Source organism: Erythranthe guttata, chromosome 5, assembly GCF_056151865.1.
Source record: "Erythranthe guttata isolate IM_541 chromosome 5, IM_541, whole genome shotgun sequence".
Lineage (NCBI taxonomy): Eukaryota > Viridiplantae > Streptophyta > Magnoliopsida > Lamiales > Phrymaceae > Erythranthe > Erythranthe guttata.
The window spans coordinates 344,230-370,865 of record NC_142537.1 but is presented as its reverse complement, the minus strand read 5'-3'; the positions used below and the strand labels follow the sequence as shown (position 1 = coordinate 370,865).

Genomic DNA, 26,636 nt, shown 5'->3' with positions numbered 1-26,636 from the left:
GGGTTTTCAGAAATTTGAAAATTTCGTTCCAATTTTCACCCCGATTACCGACAGTATACAAGTCCCACATGGAGAGAATAGATCAAATATGCATCAATACCAATATATATTTATATGTATATATCATAGAATTTTGCATATGATAAATTTTAACTGAATTTTCACTTGGATGATACAATTAACAGCAAAAAAGACAAGATTATAAATTCATGACAAAAAAGACCTTTTTACCCTCTCTTTCTAGTAGCCCTGCTGAACATATCCTTTATATTATGTGAATCTTTCTCCATTTTGACCTTCTTAGCTTGCCGTGTCGTTGGAGCAACTTTCTTGTTCATCGCATTATTCTCCTGACCGAAACATCACTTAAACTTAAAACGAGCAACAGAATCGAAAAAAAAAGACAGAAATGTAAGTTTTTCGATTATATACCTGAACGGGATTAAACGACGCGGGACCATTTCCTGTGGAAGGTGCAAGTTTTTCGATTTCATGTGCATTAGTCCAGTCTTGCAAGTTTAATCTGCAAATAAGAGCATAAAAAATTACTTACAAGAACAGAGGATGTAATAACTGATATGTTAATTTGCTGAAAAATTATTACAGTACTTTAATTTGTTGCACAAGAGATTCACCCAAGGCTCATCCTTCAAGTACTCTCGAATTATTGATACTGCATCGAATACTGTGCCACAAACGAGATTTAACAAAATATTCAAAACAAAAAAAAGGGTGATTTTTCTTTTTCTTTTTTTTATTTCAACGACACCATACATTGATTTTTTTCGTCCTGAGCAGCAAAGTTGTTATCCAATGTCGGTAGTATACGCTTCAATTGGTTTACCTACAAAAAAAATCATAAATTAAAACATCAAACCGAGAATAAATTTCGTTATTTTATTTGGTCTCTAATTACTAAACAACTACAGCTTCACTAAGCAGATAAACGAAATGGTAAAAAAACGAGATCAAAACTAACCTTATAGCACAACCATTTCAGTACCTTCTCGTCATTGAGCCTGAAAAACTTGGTCGACCCGATTTCTATTCAAAGAGAAACAAATTGTTATGCACCGAAATACATCGGGTTTTAACATACCCTCGATAAGAAAATAGCTAGTGTGATTACCTGTAATATCGCAAACAACTTCCATAGTCTTGTCTGAAATTTGTGACAGCGTTTGATACCCGGGATATCCATCAACGTAAATGATCTCATCCAGCTGTCTAAACTTCCCTGGTTCGCTTCCTTTCTGCATGCATTACAAACAAAAAAAAAACGAGACCCGTATCTAGTTACTATATTTCCAAATATAAACAAGGCTCGTACAGAGAAAAATACGGCAAACCTTCATTCGAGCTTCATCAAAGACTGGCAACAGAATGAAAACAGGATCGATTGGAGTGGCGGTATATAAACGACCATCTAAAAAGGGCAAACCAATAAAGACTTGTGTAAGAACTTCACCAAATCAATATCTGCAACGAGCGTCTTAAATAGATGTATATACTATATATTGCCGTTTTACGGTTAAGTTTGTCGATTGTTTTTACCTTCACAAACATAATCGCCAAGGAACCAGGACCCGAAACACTGCTTAAACCATTGAAGTTCTAGAAGAACTCCATTGCTATAGAGGTAGCTTGTCGTATTCCCTGGTAAACGAAACAAAACGCATCTCAAAAGTTGTTGAATTTTCAATTTGGATTACTAAAGTAAATTTTTCGAACATTACTCCGATTTCTTCGGGATTTTTTGTTATACCTGTTTTGGGATGCTGGAGTGATAAAAATTGACCAGCATGATGATTCCCACCAGTACAAGGATCTGCACAAACACGATTTAAACTAAATCAAACACGAAATTGAATAAATTATGAAGCACGATTGGGTGAAAAGGGGAAAATCCGATTTTGTGTATGCAACATAAGAGAAAATTCCTGCGGGGTAATAATAAGATTTACCTTGTGCTATGAGAACGCGGGTTTCTTTGGCGCCTTCCCACCAAGCCATTTTCGGAGCTTTTTCAATGGAAGAATACGAGCAAATTTCTCAGTTCAATTACTGAAAGATTCTTCTTTTCCCCCAAAATAATTGTTCCTTAACTGAAATGATATGTTAATTACAGCTTAAAACTAAGAAAATTTGAAACGAATTTGAAGAATTGCGCGAGAAAATGAACTGTAATTATGGCGCAACCTAATGTAGAGATGGTTTAAAATCCAAAACCCTAATTTTCAGATTTTTTGGGCTTCCCGCTTTTCCTTCAGAATTCGGGTCGGTAATTGGATCCGAATCCGAACCGATCCGTTAACAGACCCGTTCATTATTTATTATTATAATAATTATTAAATAAATAAAAAGGTATACAAACTCTCCAGTCATTCATTCCGAGCCCCAATTTGAAGCTTTCTTTCAACACCTCAGAGTCTAGTTTCCAGCGGGACCGGCGGCGGAGACGCTGACGGAGTTTTTTCCGGCTTAAATTTGACGGTGAGAGTTATTATTCCGTTACAATTTTAAGAGGGATAAGGGTTAACTTAACTTTATAATCAGACGAATTAATAATTGAACCAAACCTCCATTAATTGTGGTTCTAGTTTGATAAACTCAGTTCGATCATGTTTTAGGACTGAAATGGAACAAGACAAAGTTAGAAAGTACGAGGAATTCGTCGACCGCCGCTTGAAACCTGATCTCGTACATGCTATTGCTCAGAGGTACCCCCCCCCCCCCCCCCCCCCCCCCCCCCCCCACGACCATTACACACACAAACACACACGACACAACCAAACCCTAGTTGCGTGAATCTTTTGCATTTGCATTTGTTTATTACAACTCGAATTTCAGATCATTACCTAGCTTCTGCTTTAATTTTCTTCAATGAATTTAATGTTAGTGTTTCAATGTTATGTATGAATTGAAGGAACCCCAAGTTTTGTTGCTGCTGCAAAAAGCAAAGATTGCATTTTTTAATGAAATTTGTCCCTAAAGAATGTTCGAAGATTTAATTTTGTCTCCGGTTATTTTGCAGGGACAAGGTTTTTGAGCAGCAAAAAGTTTTGTATCCTTTTGTATTTCTTCAATTTATCACACATTAATCGGGCATCCAACATATTCTTAGATTAATCGAGTATATCAGCATTATTAGCCCAAACGGTGTATAATTTGTATGCACGACATTTTTCCCAATATTCTTTTTTTGGTTTTTTGCTTTCTCTTAACTTGAATCGTTGTAGCTCTGATCTGAGAAGAAACATCGAGAATTTGGAGAAGAACAGTGTAACCAGTATGAGGACCATGGTGAACCTTGGTTCCGAAATCTATATGCAAGCTGATGTGTAAGCATTCAGATATGGTGTTAGTTATATAGTCGTTTACATTTGGAAACCAAGATTGTTTGACTTCTTACAGATACGGTCAATTTTTTCTCGTGTATTTCCAGACCAGATACTCGGCATATATTCGTAGATGTTGGACTTGGATTTCACGTGGAGTTTACTTGGTCTGAAGCACTTAACTTTATAGCTGCAAGAGAAGAAAAGTTATCCAGGTATTCTACGATTTCAAGCTTATTTGTTTCGATTGTATAAAATCTTTAATATATTTTTCTGTGCAGCCAAATTGAGGAGTATACTCGCTTAATTGCATCGATTAAAGCTCAGATTAAGATGGTAATGCTACTTTCACAATATTTCGTATTTCTATCACATTTGAATCCATCATCAGTTGAAAAGAAACGTCGAGAATTAAATCGAAACGCACATGATTGTGTGCGCATTTGTTGATGACGAATTCGTTTTTGGTAATGCAGGTGTGTGAAGGAATAAGAGAGCTGCTCCAGCTACCGGTTTCGGAGATGGAACCGAAATATTATTAGAAAAAACACTTGCATTAAAATAGCTCTAATAGTTTTTTCGTTCGAGAATTCCCGATTTTAAAATATGTTTTTCAATTCCAATTTCTGAAATTTCGATTATCTTTTTTTTTTTGGGTACAAAATTGGAGTTAGTTTTTCACTTTCGATAAAAAAAAAATTAAAATAAGGGTAAATTACAACCACCCCTGAGGTATGGTCAATTGATGAAAAAATCCCTCTTGTTTGGATAATTACATCTACCTCTCAACTATATTTTTTTTCTTACGCCTTCACTCTTATCGTGTTAAATTCAACACAATCATCTAGATTTTGTGGCATGTGCTCTAGTTTGTACTCGTTTTGTATAAAAATACAGTTTCTAATGCACCATAATCTGATACATACAAGCCAAAAAACACATATTATGATCATCTTACTTCAAAATGTGGAGTTCGTATGGGATAAAACAGGAACAAAATTGATAATATTCTATATAATCTCGAAGATTTTACTAAATTTGAAACTGCAAGGATCGATGTGTAAAAAGATTTATAGTTGAAGAATGGTTGTAATTACCCAAACACGATGGGGTTTTCGTAATTTAACCACACCTCAGAGTGGTTGTAATTTACACAAAAAATAATCCAAAAGTAATAAACTAATACTAAAGGTTGGGGGTTTTGGCCCCTCAAGTTGGAACCTAGGAAAGTGAGAAGAAAGCGCGTGTATTTAATTGAACAGAAAATCAGCCATACCTCTCTGTTTTTTTGTATCGTCTTCTCGAAACACTCTCTCTCTTCTCTCTCTCTCTCCTCTCTCTCTCACACACAAAAAAACACACAGAAACTTCATCTTCTCAAAGCAACCATGGCAACCAACAACCTAAACCTCTGCGGCGTACTCTCCGAAACCAAGCGCATCATAAACGCCCACTCGCGCCATTTTCTAGCACTATCAGTTCTCTTCCTCCTCCCTCTCTCCTTCTCTCTCATCGTCTACCCTTTTCTCTCTCACTCCTCCACAACTCTCTCTCACTTCCACGACTCTCTTTTCTTCAACACCACCCCGCCGCCGATTCACGCACCCGATCTCCCCCTCCTCCCCATTCTCTACGGTCTCTTCGTCTTCCTCTTCTCCCTCTGCGCCGCCGCATCCATCACCCACAGCACCTTCCACGGCTTCTACGGCCGCCCCGTTAAATTCACTTCCTCAATCAAGTCCGTCCTATTCTCCTTCTTCCCCCTCGCCGGAACCCTAATTATCACCCAGCTAATCGAGGCGCTGCTGGTCTTCGTATTTGGGGGTTTCACTGCGTTAGTGTACAACGGATTCGCACTATTAGGGTTTCGAATTGAATACGGCAACACGTACTTCACCACCTTCGTTATCCTGATTGCAGCTTTAGTTATCTGTTTGCTGATTTACCTGCACGTGGAATGGTATTTGTCGACTGTGATTGTTGTTGTGGAATCGAATTGGGGTTTATCTGCCCTGAGAAGGAGCTCCTATTTGCTGAAAGGGATGAAAGGCGTCGCCTTTTCAATGATTATCTTGTTCGGATTGTTCATCGGGTTTTTGGGTAATTTGTGCGCGGATTTGATGCCCGATTCGAGTGAATTTAACCAGGGTTGGGTTAGCTCGGCTTTCGTTTTCCAGACGGTGGTGTACACGGGATTCATGACGATTTTGATGCTGTACAACGTTGCTGCGAATGCTGTGTTGTATATGTACTGCAAAGCTTTGCGAGGTGAGCTGGCGTTTGAGATAGCCGAGGAGTTTGCAAGCGAGTATATTCGATTGCCGTTCGACGATGGGAAAGTTCCTCATGTTGTTTATGTTGTCTAGCTTATGAGGTTAGCAAAGCTTAATCATGTTTTTAATTGTTGTTTTTATTGTTGTTATGAAGTGTATTTTGTATAAAAGTGAAGTTGTCAAAGACATGTGAACTAATGTAACTTATAAATATGTACTTGAAACGAAATCAATTCGACGTGTTTCTGAATGATTTGTTTGGTGATCTTGGTTCATTTGTGTTTCTTATCATGTGGGATGTCTCGATTAACTTAATATCGATGAATTTATTTATTTTGTTTTGAGAAGTTTATAGCCTTGATCGACAGCAGAATGGGGGATGCCGAGCATTCTTCGTAGGAAAATAGCTTAATCATTTCATTTGATCACAAACTTCGTTACTTCATCCCATGTAGAAAATATTTATAAGCTGTCGATATATAAGAGTTACTATTGACAAAAGATTTGATTAGTGTATGTTTTCATTATTGCTACTTTCGTTCGTCGACAAATTTTACATTACCTTAACACAAATGTGAGCCGCGCAACTTCATTTAGTTAGCACAAATGTGAGCCGTGCAACCTCAAAATCGCAAGTAAAAATAATCCATCTTCAATTCTTTCATATGACATGTCTAAACTCCATAGATCCATCTCCAATTTTCATATGCATCTCGCAATACAATATTACTTACCAATATAAAATAATTTTAAGAAAAAAATACAAGTTACAACCACTTAAATTAACAAAAAAATTTAACCAACGGTTTTATATATTTTGCCATCACAATCCATTCGTATATAACCTGTTTTCTGCATATCTTTTTATATGTTCGACTGTAAAGTGGAACTCGTTATACAGTAAATGCTACGAAATCTGTTCTTCTTTGAATCTGAGAAGGGCCACAGGCTGTTGTTGCTCTCTGTTCTGAAACTCCGTTCCTCTATTTACCGTTGGTCTGTTAATTACGGGATTATTTTGATGTCTCAATTGTGAAGAAGCATTGGCTGTACTATGGCTGCTCGTTTTGGCAGCAGGTACATCATGGTTATGCTTTCCCTCGTACGTTGTTATTACAGCTTTCGCATCACTTGCTGCCCTTTCAACGTGTTTTCTTACAGTGCACCCACTCATCGTGCATTTGTAGTAGCTTCTGCAAACACATCAAACTAGTAAATAAATAAAAAGGAAATAACACTCTAGTGTTTTTTTTCAAAATTAAGCTAAAAAACTAGGAGTGGAAATCGACGGATTAGATCGGAATTAGCACTTCAGATAAATTCCGATTTTTCCGAAAGTGAAAAACTAATTCCAAAAAAAGAAACGAAAACTCTGGAATTCAGATTCCGGAAATTGGAATTAAAAACTCGTTCCAAAATGGGAATTTTTTTTATCGGAGTCGGCGGAATTCGGAAAGTTCCAATTATCAGTCACCTATATTATTAATACTATAAGTGCACAATTTTCCAGGAAAAAAAGAAAATCAGAATTTTTGGAAATTGAAATTGGATCGGAAATCGGAATTCCATATATATTCCAATTCGAATCCAAACAAAAAGGGAAAAATCAGAATCGGAATTTTTGGATTCGGAATGAAAAATATTGTTCCAAAATCAGAAAATTCTGAACCCGAAAATTTCCGCTCATATAAGAAACTAAATGAATTATCAAAATCTTGATAATGATACGAAATTAAAAAGGCATCATCACCTTGGGTAAGGGTTCCCTTTGACAATCTTCTGACCGTACTTTCGCCACCTGTACCCATCATCTAGAAGGTCAACTTCACTAGTTGTCTGAACAATTATTCTAGGCTCGGTAACTGCGGAACGGGACGGCCCTCCTTGCTGTGAACTCTGAACAACCTCAATATTCCTGGTAATATTTCATCATTAGTAATAAATCACTAGAAAAAAAAAATCCCGAAAAATCATTTGTTATTGCATCACAATAATAATATTAAAAAACAAAGATCACCTTCTTTTAGATTCGGGCTCATCCTCGTTTCTAGTTTCAGCATTGCCCACTTCCTCACTGTCACTTGAATATTCAGACACATGTTCATGCGTAACTTGCTCTTTTACACTGTTTGAATTTCCGTTATCTTTTGTACGCTTATTGGGCAGGGGATGGTTGTGTTGGCCTTTGTATATGATTTCGGTTATTTGACCTTTGAGAGATCGTTCGACTTTCTTCTTGACCGGACAATTCGAATGAGTGCATTTATAATAGCTTCTTGGAAATTCACTGCCCTTCACTTGCTTCTGCCCATACTTTCTCCAATTGTACCCATCTTCGCTAGGTTTATCCACAGCCAAGTTATGAGGTTGAGATTTCTGATCGGGATTAGAAATATCAGAGGACTCTTTCATGTTTGGATATGGCAAAGGTTGCATTTGCCTCTGGACTTGAGCTTGAGCATGAGAAGTAATTTGTGTTAGGATTTGTTGATGCGACATTCCAAACGAGCCCTATTGCAAGCAAAAATAAAGAGCGAATAAGTAAAATCTCAAATAGGTGTCAATTTATGTGTCGATGAATTGTGATGTTTTCAAGAACGTGCACTCTAAGCATTCATATCCACAAAATCGAGCAATATCTCGTTTAAACTTAAATAGGTTAAACACACATCAAAGAAGACAATAGAATGATAAAACTAGATTCGACTAAACATCCATATTGCAAATCTCTTTTTTGTCTCATTTACTCAAATGCAAGCTCGGACAGTCTAGCTTTCCTCATATAACCTACTGAATCCCGTTTTTGGTATCGTTCTCAAGTTGAAATAATAATATGACTCTAACGCCATCTACATATGCTGGCTATTTCAAAACAATTAAATCCAAATCCCCAAATAAGAGTAGCATACAAGTGTCACAGTTGGAAATGAGGCAGTTTGACATTGCAGCATGTCCGTTATACATACGTATGTCGCAATCGTATCATCATAAATAAACTTTCTCGAATACACTCTACAATAGATCTCTTTCCAAACATAACTGAAATTCGAATTTCTATCTATATGCTTTATTTTTTTTTTTGCAAAACCCTATGAACAAACCTACAAATTGATTAATAGGCATTGCAAAACCATATATAACAATCAATCATGAAAACATAGATTCACATCAATTGAAAAGTAACGAATCAAATCAACGAGATCAAACATCATTAACTACCTGCAACGAAGAGAAGAACCCGGGCGAATCGAGCAAGCACGCAGGACTCAGACCCGGCGGAATCGTAAACATTTCCGGCGGCTGCGACACCGCTAACCCGGCCGGCCTATTCTGCTGAAACCTAAACTCCCCACTCCCACCACCTTCTCCCCCACTCTCCGCCGGCGCAGTAAAATCATGCCTACCGTTCGGCGCAGCTGAGGGGGAAGACATGGCGCCGGCGAGGAGCTGAGAGAAGGAGCGGCAATCGTTCTCCGGCTCATTTTCGGCGAAAAAACTGGAAACCAAACTCATGGGGCCCGGACTCGCCCCCGGGCCGGCCGTGAAGAAATTATCAATCGAAGTCCTCGGCGGCAGAGTGATCGTCGGCGGTGGCGGAGGAGGCTTGTTATCAGCCATTGGATTCAGCGTCACTATTTGACTTTCGATTTTGGGTTTTATTAGAGCTTTTCTGATTTATGAAAAGTCGTCGCTTCTCTTCGTCTTTTTTCTATTTTTCGGCGCACAGAAATCTGATGTATTTTCACAAATACCACAATTAATATTTAATTGATTTCAACATTATTATCCAATTTTTTTTTTATAGAAATTCAACTTGTTCACTAATTTTATTATTAACCATTAATTACACAAAAGAGAGTGACATCAATTAATATTGGAGTAATGTATTGCATTATAGTGAACGATGGTTTCAATGAAGTAGGGACAAGAATACTTAGCTAGTGGTTAGTTCATTATTACCTGGATTAGAAAACAGATATGGGTAGATTTGACCAAAACATATAATAATTAATAATTGCTAATTGTCCATTTTATACAGTATGCATTGACAATTGTACCCCCAGTAACTCGACCAATGACGGTATTGACCTCCTAAAGCACGTGAAATACATTTCCATTTGGCCACTACTGAGCGCAATGGGCACTAGCTAATAAGCTTGTTTTAAGATTCCTTATACAGATTTTTCATTTAATTTATCTTAATTATGTATTATTAATTTACTATACTACATAATATAAGACAATTTTTACTGAGTTTGAAGAGTTGATGTGACGACTTGCTAGTTGACATGTTTTAAATGCTCAGTGCGGCAAAAATGATGCACCAGATTTTAGAGTTTGTATTTATTTTTGGTAATGGGGTGGGGGGGTCAGCTATAAATTGTCTTTTGTCCAAATTTAAATCATGTTGTAGAAGTCAAATGTACAGATATTGGCATTGTTGGCCAAACACAAGACGATAAATTAATTGTTATAGTTAGAAAAAAGGACGACAATTAATGTCAACTACCAATTGCTAAGTTTGATTTTCATGAGTACTAAATCGGTAGGTAAGCAAAATGGTACGATCTAATGCAATTTAAATACTACACATGATGGGGCAACTCATCAACAAGAGTTCCAAGAAACATCTGTGCATGTGCAGGAAAACGCAACCACGTTATGATCAACTTTCCAGTCAATATATCGATAAAATTGTAAATCGCAAGTATTAAAGAAGCAACTATAGTTGATGGGGGAAATCAAATCTAACCCAACACTTGAATTCAAAAGTCGATATCCAAACCTCCCACGAGAAAAGTTTGAAGTAAAAAGCACAATCGAGAAAAAAGAAACAGAACATAATTGAAATCCACATCATCCTAATAAAGGTGAGTCGAGGACAAGAACCATCAATATTCAGCGATAACAAATGCCGAAATAAGATGGCTCAAAATCCTCCCATAAACCTTTAGTAATCTGTAAATATCATGTCTATCTCATTTAAAGTTTAAATAAACCACCACGAAATATCTCACCGACAAAACAATCTATTTCGGGCCAATATCCTTTAGGGCACAGATCTGCTCCTCTCCCATGGCAGACATAACACTCACAACAAGGTCCTTTCCTTCACCAAAGCCATCCTTGATCTGCGTGTGTAGCGAAAAACAAGATATTAATACGAATGCCGAAATTAATATAAGGGTTAAATACAAAAACACCCCTGTGCTATGAACTTTGTATCATTTACCCCCCGTACTACACATAAATACAAAAATCCCCCTCGCATTGCATTTTTTCCAGAATATGACGAAAATACCCCTACTCAAGCATATATATATATATATATATATATATATATATATATATATATATATATATATATATATATATATATAGTTTGAGCCATTTTCCACTATATATTTTACCATTTTCAGTCAATTTTATGTTGAAAATTTTGATATTTATACTTTTTTCTCCAAAACATCTAATTGCTTACATTTTTTTTATTTTCTAATAAAACCTTTTATTTTTGTCATTTGGAGTTTCTTCATTTTTTTTCTTAAATGTCTTCCGGTAGTTCAAACCTCCTAAGATTACAAACATCTTTACAATCCTATTATTGTTGACAATTTGAACTACCGGAAGACATTTAAGAAAAAAAAGAAGAAATTCAAAATGACAAAAATAAAAGATTTTTATTCAGAAAATTTAAAAAAAAAAAATCTAAGCAATTAAATGTTTTAAAGGAAAAAATTAAAAAAAAAAATAAAATGTCCCAAGTAAAATTGACCGAAAATGTTAAAAAATATAGTGGAAAATGGCTCAAACAAACCCTTATATTTATAGGTTTAGCAGGGGTATTTTCGTCAGATTTTGGAAAAAAATATATTAGCAGAGGGGGTTTTTGTATTTATGTGTAGTACAGGGGGGTAAATGATACAAAGTCCATAGTACAGGGGTGTTTTTGTATTTAGCCCTTAATATAATCATGAAAGGAATAAATCCAAAATCTTGCAAATTAAAAAGCGTGCAACGAATCTCTACCTGAGTAAGAAGAGCATCATCAGTTGGAAGCCTGAGGTCATCTTTAGTGTTGCCATTGTCAGTCAACAAGCTCACCTAAAAAAAATTATCCCCGTAATTTATTAACCATGACCACGCTATAAAAAATGCAACAATGATAGAGATTTAAAACAAAAGGGAACATACAAATCCATCCTCGGATATGTCAATGAGCTGGTAGTCAGTACGGTTGACATGCGGAACCTGCAATCCAATTAAAATTTCTTTAATCACAACTCTATACAATAAATAACATTGAATCTACATAGTAAACAACAATGCAGGGAGACGAAGAGGGAGAATAGTACGTACATCACAATTGTGGGAAGAGGGGACAATATCTTCAAGCTTCTTTGAGGTAAAGATGTCAATGGCAACAAAATGACATTTGGCATGACCGTGCTTTCCAGTTTTGGAGGTCGAAACTTCAACAACCTGTAACAAACATAGGCATATTTAGTATCACATAGACATGATGTAGAGACGTGATTCTAAAGAATAATTGCCAGCAAATCTATTCATAAAGTTAAATTAAACCCGCATTTATAAAGAACTATGATTTTCTCATTTTCTTCGTTATCAACTTTTCATCAACATCAATTTATATACAGAAGGCCTTTTCATATATGGTTTCGAGCAAATGAGTCCTACTTGAGAGAATTATACAACATTTTTCACCAGAAGATTCTACAAAACCTCTCCCGGGCCCATGGATTAAATTGTGCATCCATATCTACCAAAATAACCCACTAACAACAGAGAAATCGATTATGTGCAAATATCGATATTACAATCTAAGCTAACAAAACAGTAATACAGGATGCCAATTGTTGATATTTTTTGTCAATAAAAACATTCAGATACATGCTACACCAGATCATATATCTACACAGAGAAAAAATACAAGGAAAGATGAAATCAAGCTAAAAAAGCCAATCAACTCGATCGACTATACGTATACAAAACCTGTAAACAATTGAATAATTACGGAAGATAAAGGAATTCATTTCTGAATTAGAAAAACTGATCAACAAAATTAACTGCGTCTAGCAACTGAAGATATCAGCTTATTTACTCAGATCTCATAGTATACCTAAAACCACCAGGTGTGAATTCAAATCTATAAAAATAAAATGCGACAAAAAAACGTACAAAAAGGAGAGAGAACGAATCAAACCTTGCAGGGGCGGGCCTTGATGACAATGTAACCACCCTTACGAATAGTTCCGGCCTGCTGCGGGTAGGTTTTGGAAGCACCGGCGTCGGCCTTCGACTCGAACTGATGCTCCTCGTCAGACATCCTCGGCGGCCGAACTAGATAGATAAAACCAGCAAAACCCTAGAGAGAGAGAGAGAGAAAATGGGAGAGCTCAACGCAGATAAGCGAGGATGAATTGGGGGCGTTTGAAGTGAATTTCTGTTTATATACGGATTGTGTGTGTGCGTGTGTGTTCAGATGAGGGAGATTTTAGGGTTTTTGTGAAGGGGGGTGGGATGATTGGTTTTGGGCCGTCCGATTGTCTTCCTGAAGCGGTTGACGGATACGATTCCTTCGGATTTTTTGCTTCAAAACGACGCAGTGTAGAGGGGCTTTTCTTATTTTATTTTTTTATTTTTTATTTTTCTTTTGTGCTTATCTGGTCAATTCGTCATGTTCTGTAGGGCCGTGTGAATTGTGATAACGTCCGCGTCCGTGTAACGGTGTTAAGGGCATAATTACTCACGTAAATATATGGATAATTTACTCAAAAAAAAAAAAAAAAAATATATATATATATATATATGGATAATTATGGTCACCACCCCCGAGGTCAAATTACGAGAAACCCCTCGTGTTTTAGTAATTATAACCATCCCCTTCAACTATTAATTTTCTTACAAGTTCATGCTTATAGTGTCAAATTCAACATAATCTTCTAGATCACCGTAGTTGACAAGTCAAGGAACACGCATTTATGAACATCTTGTTTTAAAATGTGGAGCTCAAATGAGGTAAAACGAGTAAAAACTATACAATATTCCATATAATCTAGAAGATTCCACTGAATTTGACACCGCAATGGTCAGTGGCGGACCCAAGGTATGCCTTGGGGGGCCCGTGCAGGAATTTGTTTAGCTCTTTTTTATTGTTCTTTTTAATATTTAGTGTTATTTATCTATTAATTTATACACTTTAGCTCCCCAAAATTTAAATTTTGTATCATTTTACTCCAAAAAAATTTCTAGCCCCCTACCCAATCCCCCCTGGGTCTGCCCCTGGCAACGGTGGACGTGTGAGAAGATTCATATTTGAGGGATGGTTATATTTACCTAAATAAGAATAATTTTTTCGTAATTTGACCTTAGCTCGGAGTGGGTGTCCGTAATTTATACTAAAGATATTAATAGCAACATTTATTTATTTATAAAAAAAAAACAAATATGTAAAAATATTTACAAAATAGATAATATTAAGCAATAAGGACAACCATATATTTATTTTCCCTTAAAATTCCATACTCCATTTTTTTTTTACACTAATCTAGATTAAAGTACAGTTAAAACCTCTATAAATTGATATAGTTAGAATAAAACTCTATTAATTTAGTCAAATATTTAAGAACGCTTTCCTTGAGGCGGGACAATGCAAATATATTATTTAAGCAAAATTACTAATTTATCATAATTCTATTGTACAATTGTTTAATACATTCTTATAACTAGTTATACGCGTAATTTAACTTACTAACAACCTTTATATACATACATAAATTACATACTCACAAAATTAAATTGATCAAACTAATTAAATTTTATAATTCGTACAAACTAAAACCACAATCAACTTAACTCTAATTAAGGAATGGTCTAGCAGTTGGAACGAGTGAACCTGTGTCAATAGAATCAGGTTTAGGTCCTTTTGTCAACGGTCGTTAGATCAAGCTTGTCACATATAGTTACTCTATTGTGGTTTACGAACTCAATCATCCACTTAATAAATCAAAATCATAAACAAATAAAGGCTAATTATATTTTGGTCCTTATATTATACACTGAAATTGATTTTAGTTCGTATATTATATTCTCCACAATTTTAAAATTTAATACAGGGGGCACTATGAATGATTTATTGTATTTTATGGGTATAAATTGTTATTAAGATTGTTTAGGGGAGCAAAGTGCCAAAATGTTATTTGTCAAAGTGCAAAGTGGCAAAACGCTATTTGTTAAGGGGCAAAGTGGAATAAAGCTAAGTTATCATGACTACCTTTGTTTTGTTTATTCCCGAAATAACCCCGCACAGACAACCCCACTTCTCCTCGGCCGTGCGGCGACTCCTGTAAGGCTCCTCTACCTTCTCCGGCGTACTGGTATTTCAATTTTTTCCGTTCTCTTCTGCTCGATTTTCTAATTTCTTCTGATTAACTGTGCTTCTTTTCATCTTCTACGTCTTCTTCGTCTTATTCTGTATACAGCTTCATTCATTTTGCACGAGATCCATATTATGCAAACATCCTCAATTTTTTTAGGTTCATTTCCTCTTGTTTTTGTCAGAATCAGGAATTGTATGTCGAAATTTTCATTGGGCGGTTATTTTTTTCTCGATCCTTTTTTCTGCCCAAAGTTCGTAGCCCTAGTTTTCAGTTTTTTTCTTATGTATTGTATATAAATTCGAATGAATATCTTGATTCTGAAATTCCAAATAATCCAGAAAATTGGTAAATTGATGAGTTCATCTAATATTCGGATTCTTTTGGAGTTCGATTATTTGTTTGACTCGTTCATTTATTTTAGTGGAAATGCGGCTTGTGGTATCTATATTCATAGACTAATATTTCCTTCATTTTAGTGAGATCTTGTTGCTATCGCATATCTGTCTGAAATTAATTAATTGGATGCGATCAACAGGTAACTGAAACTGAAATGCTGAAGCTGCAAACTTACGCGGGGCTTAGCTTCATAGCTACGTTGGCTGTTACTTATCATGCCTTCAGTAGTAGAGGCCAGTTTTATCCTGCAATGGTTTACTTGTCGACTTCAAAGATCAGTTTGGTGCTTCTTTTAAACATGGGACTGGTTCTCATGTGCATTTTGTGGCAACTGACCAAGAAAATCTTCCTCGGCTCGCTTCGGGAAGCAGAAGTAGAAAGGCTGAACGAGCAGTCGTGGCGGGAGATTATGGAGATACTGTTTGCGGTCACTATTTTCAGACAAGATTTTTCAGTTACATTTATTGCAATGGTCACTGCTTTACTTCTGATCAAGGCTTTGCACTGGATGGCGCAAAAGAGGGTTGAGTACATCGAAACAACCCCAACTGTTACTAAGCTGTCGCACTTCCGCATTGTATCTTTCATGGGATTCCTTCTCCTTATTGACGTTAGCTTTATGTACAAATCAATCAAGTATTTGCTAGACACCAGAACTGCTTCCGTTTCACTCTTCTTTTCATTCGAGTAAGTTTCTCCGACTTCCAATCATCTATTTTATTACTGGAATATTTTTCCCGAAGTGCTTATTCTGGTAACTTCTTTGTCATTTCAGATACATGATATTGGCCACAACAACTATAGCAACATTTGTGAAGTACATATTCTACGTTAGCGACATGCTAATGGAAGGTCAATGGGAAAGAAAAGCTGTCTATACCTTTTATTTGGAGCTTATCCGTGACTTACTCCACTTGACTATGTATATGTGTTTCTTCCTCGTCATTTTTGTGTAAGCAATCTTTCAAAATTCTCCTGCATGGATTGGGATTTGGGGTATATAAATTTGAAGGTCAATATTACCATGTATAAAATGTTAATATCGCTGTTGAGTCGCGACAGATCGTGTTAATTGTTCTCTGCTCCAATACATCACTATAATATAGTATATGCTTGGCTAATAAGTATTTAAGTAAATGCGTCGCCCATTCATAGTCTGATTCCCCAGTCTACTTCAATAATTTTGCTGATGATCATACCGTATTCACTTGTTCTCGTTCCAGTATCACTTCAAAAGGTTCTTGTGTGACATTATATTATTTGCTCTTTTCTCTCCCCAGGAACTATGGTGTGCCTCTTCACTTGATCCGTGAGCTCTATGAGACGTTCAGGAACTTTAAAATCCGTATTGCCGATTACATACGTTATCGCAAGATCACTTCAAACATGAATGATCGTTTCCCAGATGCTACTCCCGAAGAGCTCGATACGTAAGTAACTTTTGCTCAATGGAAATAAGTAGTGGCTTCTATTGATAACTCTAATTGACATTTTTTTAATTGTCGTAAAACCATGCAGAAGCGATGTAACGTGCATTATATGCCGAGAGGAGATGACTACGGCAAAGAAACTTATTTGTGGGCATCTTTTTCATGTCCACTGCCTCAGATCGTGGTTAGAAAGACAAAATACATGTCCTACATGCAGAGCGCTTGTTGTACCACCTGAAAATGGGACATCAACTACTGGATTAAGGGCTGATGGTCCTCAGCAAGGTACGATTTTCTCTACTTTGCGTGATTGATCTTCTGTTGGCGTTTAGGGCCTGATACAAAAATAGAGTCCATTTTCGGTATTTCTCGGTGTGCAATTTTAAGTTCCATCAAGTTTGCTAATCTGGAATATATAATATCATCGTGAACTTTATTTATTGGTTTTGATTCATATTAAGGAACCCATTGTCAAACGAATAATTGTAATAATATTGTTGGTTTGACACAGGAACTACCGCTCCTAGTACATCTTCGCCAAGCTCCGCTGACAATAGTGCTTCAAATAATAATATCAGTCAGCATCAGATTAGACTCCAAGCTGCTGCAGCCGCTGCCGCCATATATGAGAAATCTTTTGTTTATCCTTCTCCAAGTACTCCCTCTGGGTATGTACTCTCTTCCACTATCTATACTTACATTTCCAGGCGTCTTTCGTGGGCTTTCTTGTTTTACAATGTTGTTACATTCTGGAAACTGCAAGATATATGGAAACTTACATGTTTACTTAGTCACGGGATTTCAGAGTTTCCTGTATCCTACAATTTGGGATTGTATGGTCCTTTATAGTTCGTAACAATTTTATTTTGGGAATATAGCACTTACATATAATTGGAAATTTATGTGTTTCTGCATTATAGGATGATGTCATCTCACTGATTCTGTTCTATTAGTTAAATAACTGTTAGAAAAAAATGCGATTCGAGGACTTCTTGAGGATGACAAACAACTATAGAATATATTTGTATATGGTCATCGTGTATGCAGGTGTTTTCATATGTTTTTATAATCATCTGATGCAAAGAACGGGGATAGCAATTAGCTATAAGCAGCATTAATTATCTGTGTTCTTGCAGATCACCCGGGTCTACCTTACATCCCGGAATGGCAAACAATGGTGGAAACTATGGGCAACTGAGGGCTCGCAATGTATCGGAACCTCAGCAGGATTTACAAGTCAAATTAATTCAGCACCAGATTGAGGTAATATAATTCCTTCGAAAAACTTATGATTGAACTTTTACCTTTCTTGCGTGTGATGTCTAAAAGGCTCAAATAAACCGGGAAGTTACACAACAAATATAATCAACAAGCACCAATAATAGTGACCACTAGTCCCTTAATTATTTTCTTGCTTGTTTCGAGTTTTTGATATAGGCCATGCGACCATTTTTATTCGTAATAAATATTGACATATCTTACATTATTCAATTTATATCCGAATACGTTGGGCAGTTTCTGCAAAGGCAGCTTCAGCTTCTGCAAACATCAAACGGTGAGAAAAAGATGGATGTAGAAACGACACCCGATAACAAGGGAAAGACGGTAATACCCTCACCATCTTCATCTATTATAGACTCTAGTGAGACTCACAGTCCAGGGGCTACCGACTAAATACGAAGTTTTTGATTCGAGCGTCCTCGGAATTTATCATACTTTAAAGACTCTGTATTCGATGAAATGATGTATGTAAATTAAATCAAATGTACTACTTGTGTGTGTGAAGCCAGTCCCCAGTGTACTGCAGAATTGGGAGACCGCAATTTGAGGCTGTACTTAGATTTTTGAAACCCGAGTCATGAAGGAATATTCCTTAATCTTATATCTGTTTAGGACAATTTATTACTTTGTTTTGATGTTAATTATCAGTTTTCATTTAATTAATAATTAGTATATTAAAGACCCTATAATTAACGCATAAGATGACCAAAGAATATGTTAATAGTTGAGACAAAGAAACCACAGATATAATAATCCACACCAATCAATTTATATATTTAAGAAATTAGCAGTTCTGTGGGGCCCACAAAGTCAAGTTTGCAAAATCATTTTTTTGCAAAAAGGAAAAAGATGAAAGCTTCGCTCATTTTCCATGAAAAAGACTTTAGGTATAGTAGGGCCCACTCCCAAGTTCACAATAACATGAAAACAATGGAGAAATTAAATATAATTAAATACTATTAACTGATTATTAGCAAACCTACTTTATCGGTCTAGGTTTAAGATTTATTCATTAATTTACTGATTTTGACATATGGACTACCTCTCAATAACTTCAATTTCAATCCGATCCAAGTTAATTAACAAAACACACACACACACATCATTTTATTTTGGGTAAATTACAAACACCCCCTAGGTATGGTCAATTTACAAAAAAAACCCTCTTGTTTGGATAATTACATATAGCCCCCTCAACTATGATTTTTTCTTACACCTCCACCCTTATGGTGTCAAATTCAACATAGTCATCTAGATTCCGTGGAATGTGCTCCAGTTTGTACTCGTTTTGTGTAAAAATACAGTTTCCGATGCACCACAATCTGATATATACAAGATAAAAAACACATATTAATATATTATGATCATCTTGCTTCATAATGTAGAGTTCGAATGGGATAAAACGGGTACAAAAGTGATAATATTCCATATAATCTCGAAGATTCCACTAAATTTGAGGAGTTGAGGGGGTGGTTGTAATTATCCAAACAAGAGGGGGGGTTTGTAATTTGACCATACCTCAGGAGGGTGTTTGTAATTTACCCTTTTATTTTTTATTTTATGTGAATATATATAAATATTAATTTACATTAATAATAAATAGAAGTAGGAAAATAGTCAGAATATTACAGTAGATTGGATACAGAGGTTGATCCGAAAAATGTTAAAAGGACAATTGTCCATCTGAGGGGTGTGTTTGTATTTTTATGGTAAGTAATAACTCATGGTTCAACTTGTTGCCAGTGCAGATTTCTTTATTTATTTTATTTATTTATTATTTTGCATGGATTCAACCCAAAATTCAAGATAAAAAAACCATGGACAATACCTGGTCCATCTATTTTTGGTTACCAAAGTACATTCCCATATATATATATATATATTATATATGTGTTTTCTTAGGAAAATATTTTGAATTTTGTAAAAAAAAAAAAATTAAAAAAATTGAAGAGTAAAAACACAAGGTGTGTTCATATCTAATAATATATAAAGGGAGGGGTTTACTTGGCAATTGTGATATTTTGGAGGGGCCTATATGTAATTAACCTAATAATACATGTGAGTTTGAATCTTTGAACAAATTCAAGTTTTTTTGGTTAAACCCCTTACTGAAAATTGACCCCTTATAAAAAATTGGATTTTTAGACTTTTATTATTAATTTAGAATAATTAATATTTGAGGATTGGAGAAATTCTATCCAAATTACATTTAATATTCTATGGTTCTTAAGACACAGTCCAATTCTTTAGAATGAAAAAAAAAAAGAAAAAAAAAATCAAGGTCAAATTACGGCCGTCACCCCTGAGGTAGGCTCATATTGCAAAATAATCCCTCATATTTGTATAATTACACCCATCTTCCCAACAATGCATTATCTTATATGTCTATTTTTGCGGTGTCAGATTTACCCACTGAAAGAGAGTTTTTTTCGTAAGACAATACATAATTGAAGGGATGGTTGTAATTATCAAAACATAAGAGATATTTCGTAATTTGAACTTACCACAGGAGTTGACCTTAGAAAAATCAATGAGAAATATATGTGAATTAGTAATAACCGAAGTTGGTACTATCAAATATCAATATTGAAAAATATTTGAAATGATTAATCATGACAGTAAAAGAATTGCCTAATTAAATCCAGTTGTATTATATTTTCAATACACCAAACAGATTAAATCCCAAATATTTGAAGTAATATTCGGATGTATTAATTTTGGTATTTCACAACCACAAAATTCAAATATTCAATGCTCCCACTATAAATTTTGCTAGAAAAAAGTTCTACAATTATGCCTCATTATTGCCGTAACAGTTCATTTGCTATTTATTTATTTAATTTAAAAAAATAGTAAAAATTGTTAATTTTTGATTTACAAGTCAATTTTGAGGTAATTATTAAGACACAAAATATATTTGAGTGTGTGGTATTTTGGTGTGACGCCACGTGGAAATTCTGAACCCGATCATGTTCATTCATTTATCCACCTGTGACTTCTGTACAGTACCATACAGTACCTCCTTCAAAAAAACAATTTAGACTTTCTCTGAAACAGACAGAGTAACACCCAATCAGATTTCATCAGGAGAATCAAATCACATCCCATTCTTGTAATTAAACCCCACTTCAGAGGTTAGATAAATAAATAAATAATTAAATAAAATCTTCAACCCTAAAATAAAAAAATAAATTACAACAGGCAGTGGGCCCCACAGATTGTCCGACGCATGACAACAGCCAATTAGGACACCAATTTTAAAATTGAAATCCGAATTAATGGCAAATTAAATAGGAGTACAAATTTAATCTAGAAAAAAGATTGCATCTTGGGCTTTGTTTTTGTATGTATAGTGTATGTATAATAATGTAAATACTTAGATTTCCGATACATACGATGATCATGAAACATTGGGGCTATATACTTGTATCTATATATCTATATCTAATTATATATAGGTGGGCAGTTTTGTATTGCGGACATTAAATTTTATCATAAATATAATCTGTACAAAAAAAGCAGGGGAGGTGGAGAGAATCTAGAAATTAAAATTAAAATAAAAAACATTTCTTTTTAATTTCCACAGAAAACAAAAAAAAAAAACCCAGAAAATTATATTAATGGTAGTGTGTGTTTTTTCAAGTGTGTATGAGTGCGTGAGAGTTTTTTTTTTTTTTTTTTTTAATTTTTAGAGAGAGAAAGAAAAAGGAGAGAATAAAAAGAGACCGGATGTTGACAAATTTGTATGTCACTGTTGTGAGAAGGTCGTTCGTTTGTGTGAAAGATTTCTTATCTGGGATCTCTCTCTTTCTCTCTCTAGCTTTCTCTCTCTTGAATTTATATACATATATTAAATACTAATTAGTGGAGTATAATACTACTATTAAATTAAATACTAAATAAATAAATATATACAGTTGGGAAAAGAAATTCTTTCCTTTTTATAATTTGTTTCCTCTCATTCTCTCTTCCTATGTTTTTACCTTTTTTTATTTTTTCTTCTTCATTTAGAGAGAGAGAGAGGAGAGAGAGAGAGAGAGAGAGAGTGGCCCAGCAGATCGAAATCTCCAATCTGTAGTTTGATGAGGATCTGAGCTTCTTCAATGGAGTTGCCAAACCAAACACTTATTTGTTCCTTTGTTTCATTTCCCAATTATTAGCATCAGTTTTTTTTGTTCTTTTTTTCTTTTGTTTAAAGAAAAAAAAGAAATTTCTCTCTCTTCTTTTTGTTGGCCTTTTGTTTTACTGGTTCAGTGTGAAACCCTCTGAAAGTTTTATTCCATGTTTTCTGGGGTTATTTAATTCCTCTATGATACTATTTTGGATGATTGAATTTAAATTCACCAAGGGTTCTTGAGGAACAGCTTGTTTCAGGATGTGGGTCTAAGGTAATAATCATCTTTTTTTATTTATTTATTTTTAATTAAAGATTTACTTGTGTTTGACTGTTACCCAGAAGAAGAAAATATTTAAATTGTGCTTTTTGATTGATCATATGATTGTTAGAGTCATAATTATTTTCCCAAATGTCTGCTGTTTTCATTGGCTGTAAGAACTGGATTCGTTCATTTGATTTTCCAGAATTAGTTGTTTATGTATTAGGATTTGGTGTTTAATTGATGATATCTATAATGGGTACTCGGTTTTTCGATTTTGTGATCATCGAAACAGGATCTGCTTTATGTGCATACTCATTTTCAAGAATATGCAACTTTTGTTTTCTTTGGTAGCATAATAGCATCAAGAATGTGTCCTGAATCGTAATTTCATTTGCTGAATTGGGTCCGTTTCGTATATAAACAACTACTCCTGGTTTTTATTCAATCCCCCTGGATTACAAATTCAAGATTCATCTGCACTCGAATAGTTGTTCTTAAGATATATTTGCAATTTAGGATTTGCATTTAATTTTGGAATGCGTTGGTCAATAGATGCAGGAATAAATTTTCGTATCTGCAGCATTACATGATTGTATAACTTGTACAAAAGGAAATAAATTTGAATTTCCTTCTGAGATTCACTAGATTTTCGAAATCCGAATCGACTCTGTGTGATCTGTGTTTCTAATTTTCTAACCACTATTCAATGCTTCATTAACTACTGGTTAATCAATAATCACATTGCATTTTTTCATAATAAAGAAAGTGATTAATTGCTCTGACCTGGAGATTCTCTTACATTACAAGAATTTTACATTTTATTGTGCTCGTTTTAAGATGTTGCGATAATCTCGAAATTGCTCACTGAACTCGCAGGAATGGGAACAAAAGTAGATTGCAAAAGCTACTTGCCTGGATTTTTCTCCATGAGAGACCTTAACGAAGATTCTAGAACTGACAGCTGGCCCTTATTTTACGCAAACAACAAGAACACAATACAAAACGGACATTACCACAACAGTTATCCGAGCCACAATAAGGACACATTGAAGCAAAAAATGCTCGAACACGAGGCAGTTTTCAAGAACCAGGTACTTTATTTTATTTTTTTTATTATTATTACAATCGTCATCTTAAGACATCGATTTTGTCTCAATTTTATTTTACTGTCAACAGGTGCACGAAATGCACCGTCTTTACAGAATACAAAGGGACATGATGGAAGAAGTCAAAAGAAAACACAGAGCTTCAATGGAGCCAGCATCATCAACAAGTCTTCAAGAATCTCAAATTCCGTACGAAAATGCTCGAAAATGGCACATGGCTGGCTTTCCTTTGTCGGGTTCTGTAAAAAACAATACTCGAACATTTTCAGGAGTTAATAATTCGACTACAAAGGAATCTGAACCGTTCGATCCAAGACCATTGAAGGTGAGGAAGAAGCTATTCGATCTTCGACTTCCGGCCGATGGATATATAGACACCGAAGAAGAAACGGAGGAACCAAAGGAGTACAATACTAACGGTGGACCTGCGAGTAGTTCGAAATTATCCATCGGTGGTCGCTCGATCGGTTTTGCGGATCTAAACGAACCGGTTCAGATCGAAGAGCGAATAGCTCCATCGTGCGTTGATTTCCTCGGTTCTAATTCGGGTCGACCCGCTAATTCAAAAGCGGGTTATTTTGGTGTCACTCAAGAAACCGTAAATGCCCGTAACGGATTCTTGACAAATTCATCTGCCGAAAGTAAAGTTTGCGAGAGGGGACAGATGTCTTACATACACGAACGAGGTAAAGATTGTATTTTTTTGTTTTTGTGGTTGTATATATTAAGTTATTTGCGAGTGCTATAATTTTTCTCGACATTTTCAGGGTCAACTAGTGGCAATCTCAGTTCCGTAACACAAATTCGTCCTCCTGTAATATATCCGATGAGTGGTTACAACAGCAGAGAAGATCTGTGGAGAGAGAGGCTTCGGAATGGTCTAGAACCTTCCGATAGATTCCAGAATCACTCCAACAACCCTTTCTCTAATAACTCCTCTTGTTTTGCAACTTCGTGGGCGAAACCGACGAATAATTTTGCTCAAAAGGTGGTTACATTAGAAACACTTTCGACGAACAGAAACCACCAGCAGTATACTTCGAAGTTGAATCCGGGTTTTGGAAGTGAATCGACTTTGAATGGATTTTTCCATGCACCTGCGTCTGGATCGAAAGAACGACTTAATTGCAGTAGAGGTGATAATATTGTAGTGGCATCATCTAACGGCTCTAATTTTCGAAATGGTTCGATTCTCGCAAATTCGAAGCCCGCATTAGACATAAACTTGAATGAAGAAGTATTTCCAAAGAGCCCGTCAAATGAGATCGAGATTCTTCAGGATCTTAATACGACGGCGTTGCCGTGGCTTAAACCTAGGAGATTAGAACCTTCCGGAAAGTCCAGCAACCTTTGTGCTTCTTCTTCCAATCAATTTTCTTCCAAGAATGAAACGGGTAGAGATCTTAATCAACTCTTCGTCCCAAAAGTTACATCGGGAAGTGATTGTAAGAAAATTCTTGGATGTCGCGTGTTCGAAAGAGATGCACGAGATGATGAGCTGTCACCCATTGCTTCCACCTCAGCGAAACCTCAAAGAAAGAACGGTATGATCGATATTAATGTAGCGTGTGAGCCAGATGAGGATGAGATTATAGCTGCTGCTGCTGTAGAACTGGTGGCTCTGGAGAAAGAAAAGGAAAAGCCGAAAAACGGGGATTCGATACGAGACTACATTGACCTAAACTCGTGTGTTAGTGACTGTGAAGAAGAATCTCCATCGCTCGGTTACGAGAAACGAAAGATTGCATTGGAGATAGATCTTGAAGTTCCTTTCCTTATGGAGAGCGAGGATGACGATTTTCATAGTACACTGTCCAAAGAAAACATACCCGACAAAGAATCCTTAAAACCCGTAATAGACCACCAAACCGAACAAACAGTGGACGAAGTTCTTACAACTGCGGCAGAAACAATGATTGCAATCTCCTCTTCATGTCCACAAATCCAAACACCCGATGAAGCTTCCTTATCAGAAGCACTCCTATGGCTTGCCAATTCTCTCTCTTCTCAACATGCGAACGAGTGTGAGATGATGACAGCTGGCAAAGAATCGCCACAGATGGACGAATTCGAGGCTATGGTACTGGAAATAGCAGAAATGAAAGAAGAGGACTACATGCCTAAGCCCTTTGTACTTCTAGAACTCGTAGAAACGGGGCCCGCTGCTTTACCAACGAGGCCTAGAAGGGGTAATGCTAGGAGGGGAAGGCAGAAACGGGATTTCCAAAGGGATATTCTTCCAGGTTTGGTATCTTTATCGAGGCACGAGGTGACTGAGGATTTTCAGACGTTCGGGGGGTTGATGAGAGCAACTGGCCATTCTTGGACGAGGAGAAACGGGGCTGCCCGGGGCAGGAAACGGGCAGTAGTGGAAACTGCCCGGGCAGCGGTGGAAACTACCCCTGTGGGCCCCGTTGTAATTGCACCGTTGGAGGATAGAAGTTTAACGGGGTGGGGGAAGACTACTAGGCGACCTCGGAGACAGAGATGTCCCGCGGGTAATAGTAATAATACTCCTGCTGTGGCGTTTGCGTAATAAAGGAGGCATCGGTTTTTTTTTTTTTTTTTTTTTTTTTTCTAATAGAGAAATTGCGCGACATTTCGAAAGCTTGTTTTTTACGAGTTTTTGAATAGTAGAAGGAATGGTTATTTGTGTGTGTAAATGGCGTTGGCGAAAACTTGAATTGTTTAGAAATAATGTCAGTTTGATTTGGTCATGATATGATATATATACACACAGATCATTGTTTTGAATACGATTGTTTCAATTGTTGATTTACATATAATTATAAATTTGAAAATTTTAAATTGCAAATATTAATGTTATAAATTATAAGTTCATTTATATATGTTATATATATATTACAAAAAAATAATATGAATTACTAATTAATGAAATATGCTTTAATAAATTATAAAATGATATTACTCAAAAAAAAAAAATTATAAAATGATAAAAATTATAAGAACATGCTTCATTATAGAAATTCAAACTGTATTTTACCCAAAATAAATTTCCACTTGTGGGCTTC

General features: G+C 35.7%; 7 protein-coding genes across 9 annotated transcripts; 4 read left to right on the top strand and 3 right to left on the bottom strand.

Annotated features, from left to right (window-relative positions):
* Positions 1-3: 3 nt before the first annotated feature.
* Positions 4-2,232, bottom strand: LOC105974825 (ribonuclease H2 subunit B). 2 transcript variants are annotated; one of them, XM_012999986.2, is made up of 10 exons: positions 1,965-2,232; positions 1,766-1,828; positions 1,555-1,656; positions 1,350-1,426; positions 1,130-1,253; positions 980-1,044; positions 775-844; positions 610-685; positions 433-523; positions 4-350 (listed from the first exon to the last, which is right to left on the bottom strand). In XM_012999986.2, exons 1-10 carry the CDS (start codon positions 2,011-2,013, stop codon positions 228-230), a joined length of 840 nt encoding a protein of 279 aa, XP_012855440.2. In that variant the 5' UTR covers positions 2,014-2,232; the 3' UTR covers positions 4-227. The 2 variants fall into 2 exon arrangements, with proteins under 2 accessions (XP_012855440.2, XP_012855441.2); XM_012999987.2 differs by having other exon boundaries at positions 4-347.
* Positions 2,233-2,354: 122 nt separating this feature from the next.
* On the top strand, positions 2,355-3,979 carry LOC105974826 (Prefoldin chaperone subunit family protein). The gene is made up of 7 exons (XM_012999988.2): positions 2,355-2,493; positions 2,631-2,720; positions 3,035-3,064; positions 3,240-3,341; positions 3,446-3,553; positions 3,620-3,674; positions 3,815-3,979. Exons 2-7 carry the CDS (start codon positions 2,638-2,640, stop codon positions 3,878-3,880), a joined length of 444 nt encoding a protein of 147 aa, XP_012855442.2. The 5' UTR covers positions 2,355-2,493; positions 2,631-2,637; the 3' UTR covers positions 3,881-3,979.
* A 575-nt stretch (positions 3,980-4,554) lies between these two features.
* LOC105974718 (uncharacterized) lies at positions 4,555-5,876 on the top strand. The gene has a single exon (XM_012999855.2). It carries the CDS (start codon positions 4,727-4,729, stop codon positions 5,702-5,704), a length of 978 nt encoding a protein of 325 aa, XP_012855309.2. The 5' UTR covers positions 4,555-4,726; the 3' UTR covers positions 5,705-5,876.
* Positions 5,877-6,310: 434 nt separating this feature from the next.
* On the bottom strand, positions 6,311-9,339 carry LOC105974717 (putative WRKY transcription factor 3). The gene is made up of 4 exons (XM_012999854.2): positions 8,831-9,339; positions 7,629-8,122; positions 7,362-7,526; positions 6,311-6,804 (listed from the first exon to the last, which is right to left on the bottom strand). The coding sequence occupies exons 1-4, from the start codon at positions 9,227-9,229 to the stop codon at positions 6,519-6,521; spliced, it is 1,344 nt and encodes a 447-aa protein (XP_012855308.1). The 5' UTR covers positions 9,230-9,339; the 3' UTR covers positions 6,311-6,518.
* Positions 9,340-10,322: 983 nt separating this feature from the next.
* Positions 10,323-13,257, bottom strand: LOC105974711 (eukaryotic translation initiation factor 5A). The gene is made up of 5 exons (XM_012999848.2): positions 12,837-13,257; positions 11,972-12,094; positions 11,807-11,863; positions 11,642-11,716; positions 10,323-10,743 (listed from the first exon to the last, which is right to left on the bottom strand). The coding sequence occupies exons 1-5, from the start codon at positions 12,957-12,959 to the stop codon at positions 10,642-10,644; spliced, it is 480 nt and encodes a 159-aa protein (XP_012855302.1). The 5' UTR covers positions 12,960-13,257; the 3' UTR covers positions 10,323-10,641.
* Positions 13,258-14,877: 1,620 nt separating this feature from the next.
* Positions 14,878-18,720, top strand: LOC105974749 (ERAD-associated E3 ubiquitin-protein ligase HRD1B). 2 transcript variants are annotated; one of them, XM_012999895.2, is made up of 8 exons: positions 14,878-15,009; positions 15,548-16,095; positions 16,184-16,360; positions 16,689-16,838; positions 16,927-17,123; positions 17,350-17,506; positions 17,975-18,101; positions 18,354-18,720. In XM_012999895.2, the coding sequence occupies exons 2-8, from the start codon at positions 15,563-15,565 to the stop codon at positions 18,510-18,512; spliced, it is 1,500 nt and encodes a 499-aa protein (XP_012855349.1). In that variant the 5' UTR covers positions 14,878-15,009; positions 15,548-15,562; the 3' UTR covers positions 18,513-18,720. The 2 variants fall into 2 exon arrangements, with proteins under 2 accessions (XP_012855349.1, XP_012855350.1); XM_012999896.2 differs by having other exon boundaries at positions 14,912-14,978.
* A 3,144-nt stretch (positions 18,721-21,864) lies between these two features.
* Positions 21,865-26,358, top strand: LOC105974747 (uncharacterized). Its single transcript, XM_012999893.2, has 4 exons — positions 21,865-22,507; positions 23,375-23,589; positions 23,675-24,290; positions 24,372-26,358. Exons 2-4 carry the CDS (start codon positions 23,377-23,379, stop codon positions 26,138-26,140), a joined length of 2,598 nt encoding a protein of 865 aa, XP_012855347.2. The 5' UTR covers positions 21,865-22,507; positions 23,375-23,376; the 3' UTR covers positions 26,141-26,358.
* Positions 26,359-26,636: the final 278 nt, after the last annotated feature.

Coding starts and splice junctions, on each gene's coding strand:
- LOC105974825 (XM_012999986.2), bottom strand. CDS start 2,013: ATGGCTTGGTGGGAAGGCGCCAAAGAAACCCGCGTTCTCATAGCACAA. Junction 1,829..1,964: donor CCGCGTTCTCATAGCACAAG/GTAAATCTTATT, acceptor GTGTTTGTGCAG/ATCCTTGTACTGGTGGGAAT. Junction 1,427..1,554: donor TGGCGATTATGTTTGTGAAG/GTAAAAACAATC, acceptor TGCCCTTTTTAG/ATGGTCGTTTATATACCGCC.
- LOC105974826 (XM_012999988.2), top strand. CDS start 2,638: ATGGAACAAGACAAAGTTAGAAAGTACGAGGAATTCGTCGACCGCCGC. Junction 2,721..3,034: donor GTACATGCTATTGCTCAGAG/GTACCCCCCCCC, acceptor GTTATTTTGCAG/GGACAAGGTTTTTGAGCAGC. Junction 3,342..3,445: donor ATCTATATGCAAGCTGATGT/GTAAGCATTCAG, acceptor GTGTATTTCCAG/ACCAGATACTCGGCATATAT.
- LOC105974718 (XM_012999855.2), top strand. CDS start 4,727: ATGGCAACCAACAACCTAAACCTCTGCGGCGTACTCTCCGAAACCAAG.
- LOC105974717 (XM_012999854.2), bottom strand. CDS start 9,229: ATGGCTGATAACAAGCCTCCTCCGCCACCGCCGACGATCACTCTGCCG. Junction 8,123..8,830: donor GGTTCTTCTCTTCGTTGCAG/GTAGTTAATGAT, acceptor TGCTTGCAATAG/GGCTCGTTTGGAATGTCGCA. Junction 6,805..7,361: donor AAAGGGAACCCTTACCCAAG/GTGATGATGCCT, acceptor ATGTGTTTGCAG/AAGCTACTACAAATGCACGA.
- LOC105974711 (XM_012999848.2), bottom strand. CDS start 12,959: ATGTCTGACGAGGAGCATCAGTTCGAGTCGAAGGCCGACGCCGGTGCT. Junction 12,095..12,836: donor TCAAGGCCCGCCCCTGCAAG/GTTTGATTCGTT, acceptor TGTTTGTTACAG/GTTGTTGAAGTTTCGACCTC. Junction 11,864..11,971: donor CCTCTTCCCACAATTGTGAT/GTACGTACTATT, acceptor ATTGGATTGCAG/GTTCCGCATGTCAACCGTAC.
- LOC105974749 (XM_012999895.2), top strand. CDS start 15,563: ATGCTGAAGCTGCAAACTTACGCGGGGCTTAGCTTCATAGCTACGTTG. Junction 16,839..16,926: donor ACTCCCGAAGAGCTCGATAC/GTAAGTAACTTT, acceptor AAAACCATGCAG/AAGCGATGTAACGTGCATTA. Junction 17,507..17,974: donor TCTCCAAGTACTCCCTCTGG/GTATGTACTCTC, acceptor GTGTTCTTGCAG/ATCACCCGGGTCTACCTTAC.
- LOC105974747 (XM_012999893.2), top strand. CDS start 23,377: ATGGGAACAAAAGTAGATTGCAAAAGCTACTTGCCTGGATTTTTCTCC. Junction 23,590..23,674: donor AGGCAGTTTTCAAGAACCAG/GTACTTTATTTT, acceptor TACTGTCAACAG/GTGCACGAAATGCACCGTCT. Junction 24,291..24,371: donor GTCTTACATACACGAACGAG/GTAAAGATTGTA, acceptor CGACATTTTCAG/GGTCAACTAGTGGCAATCTC.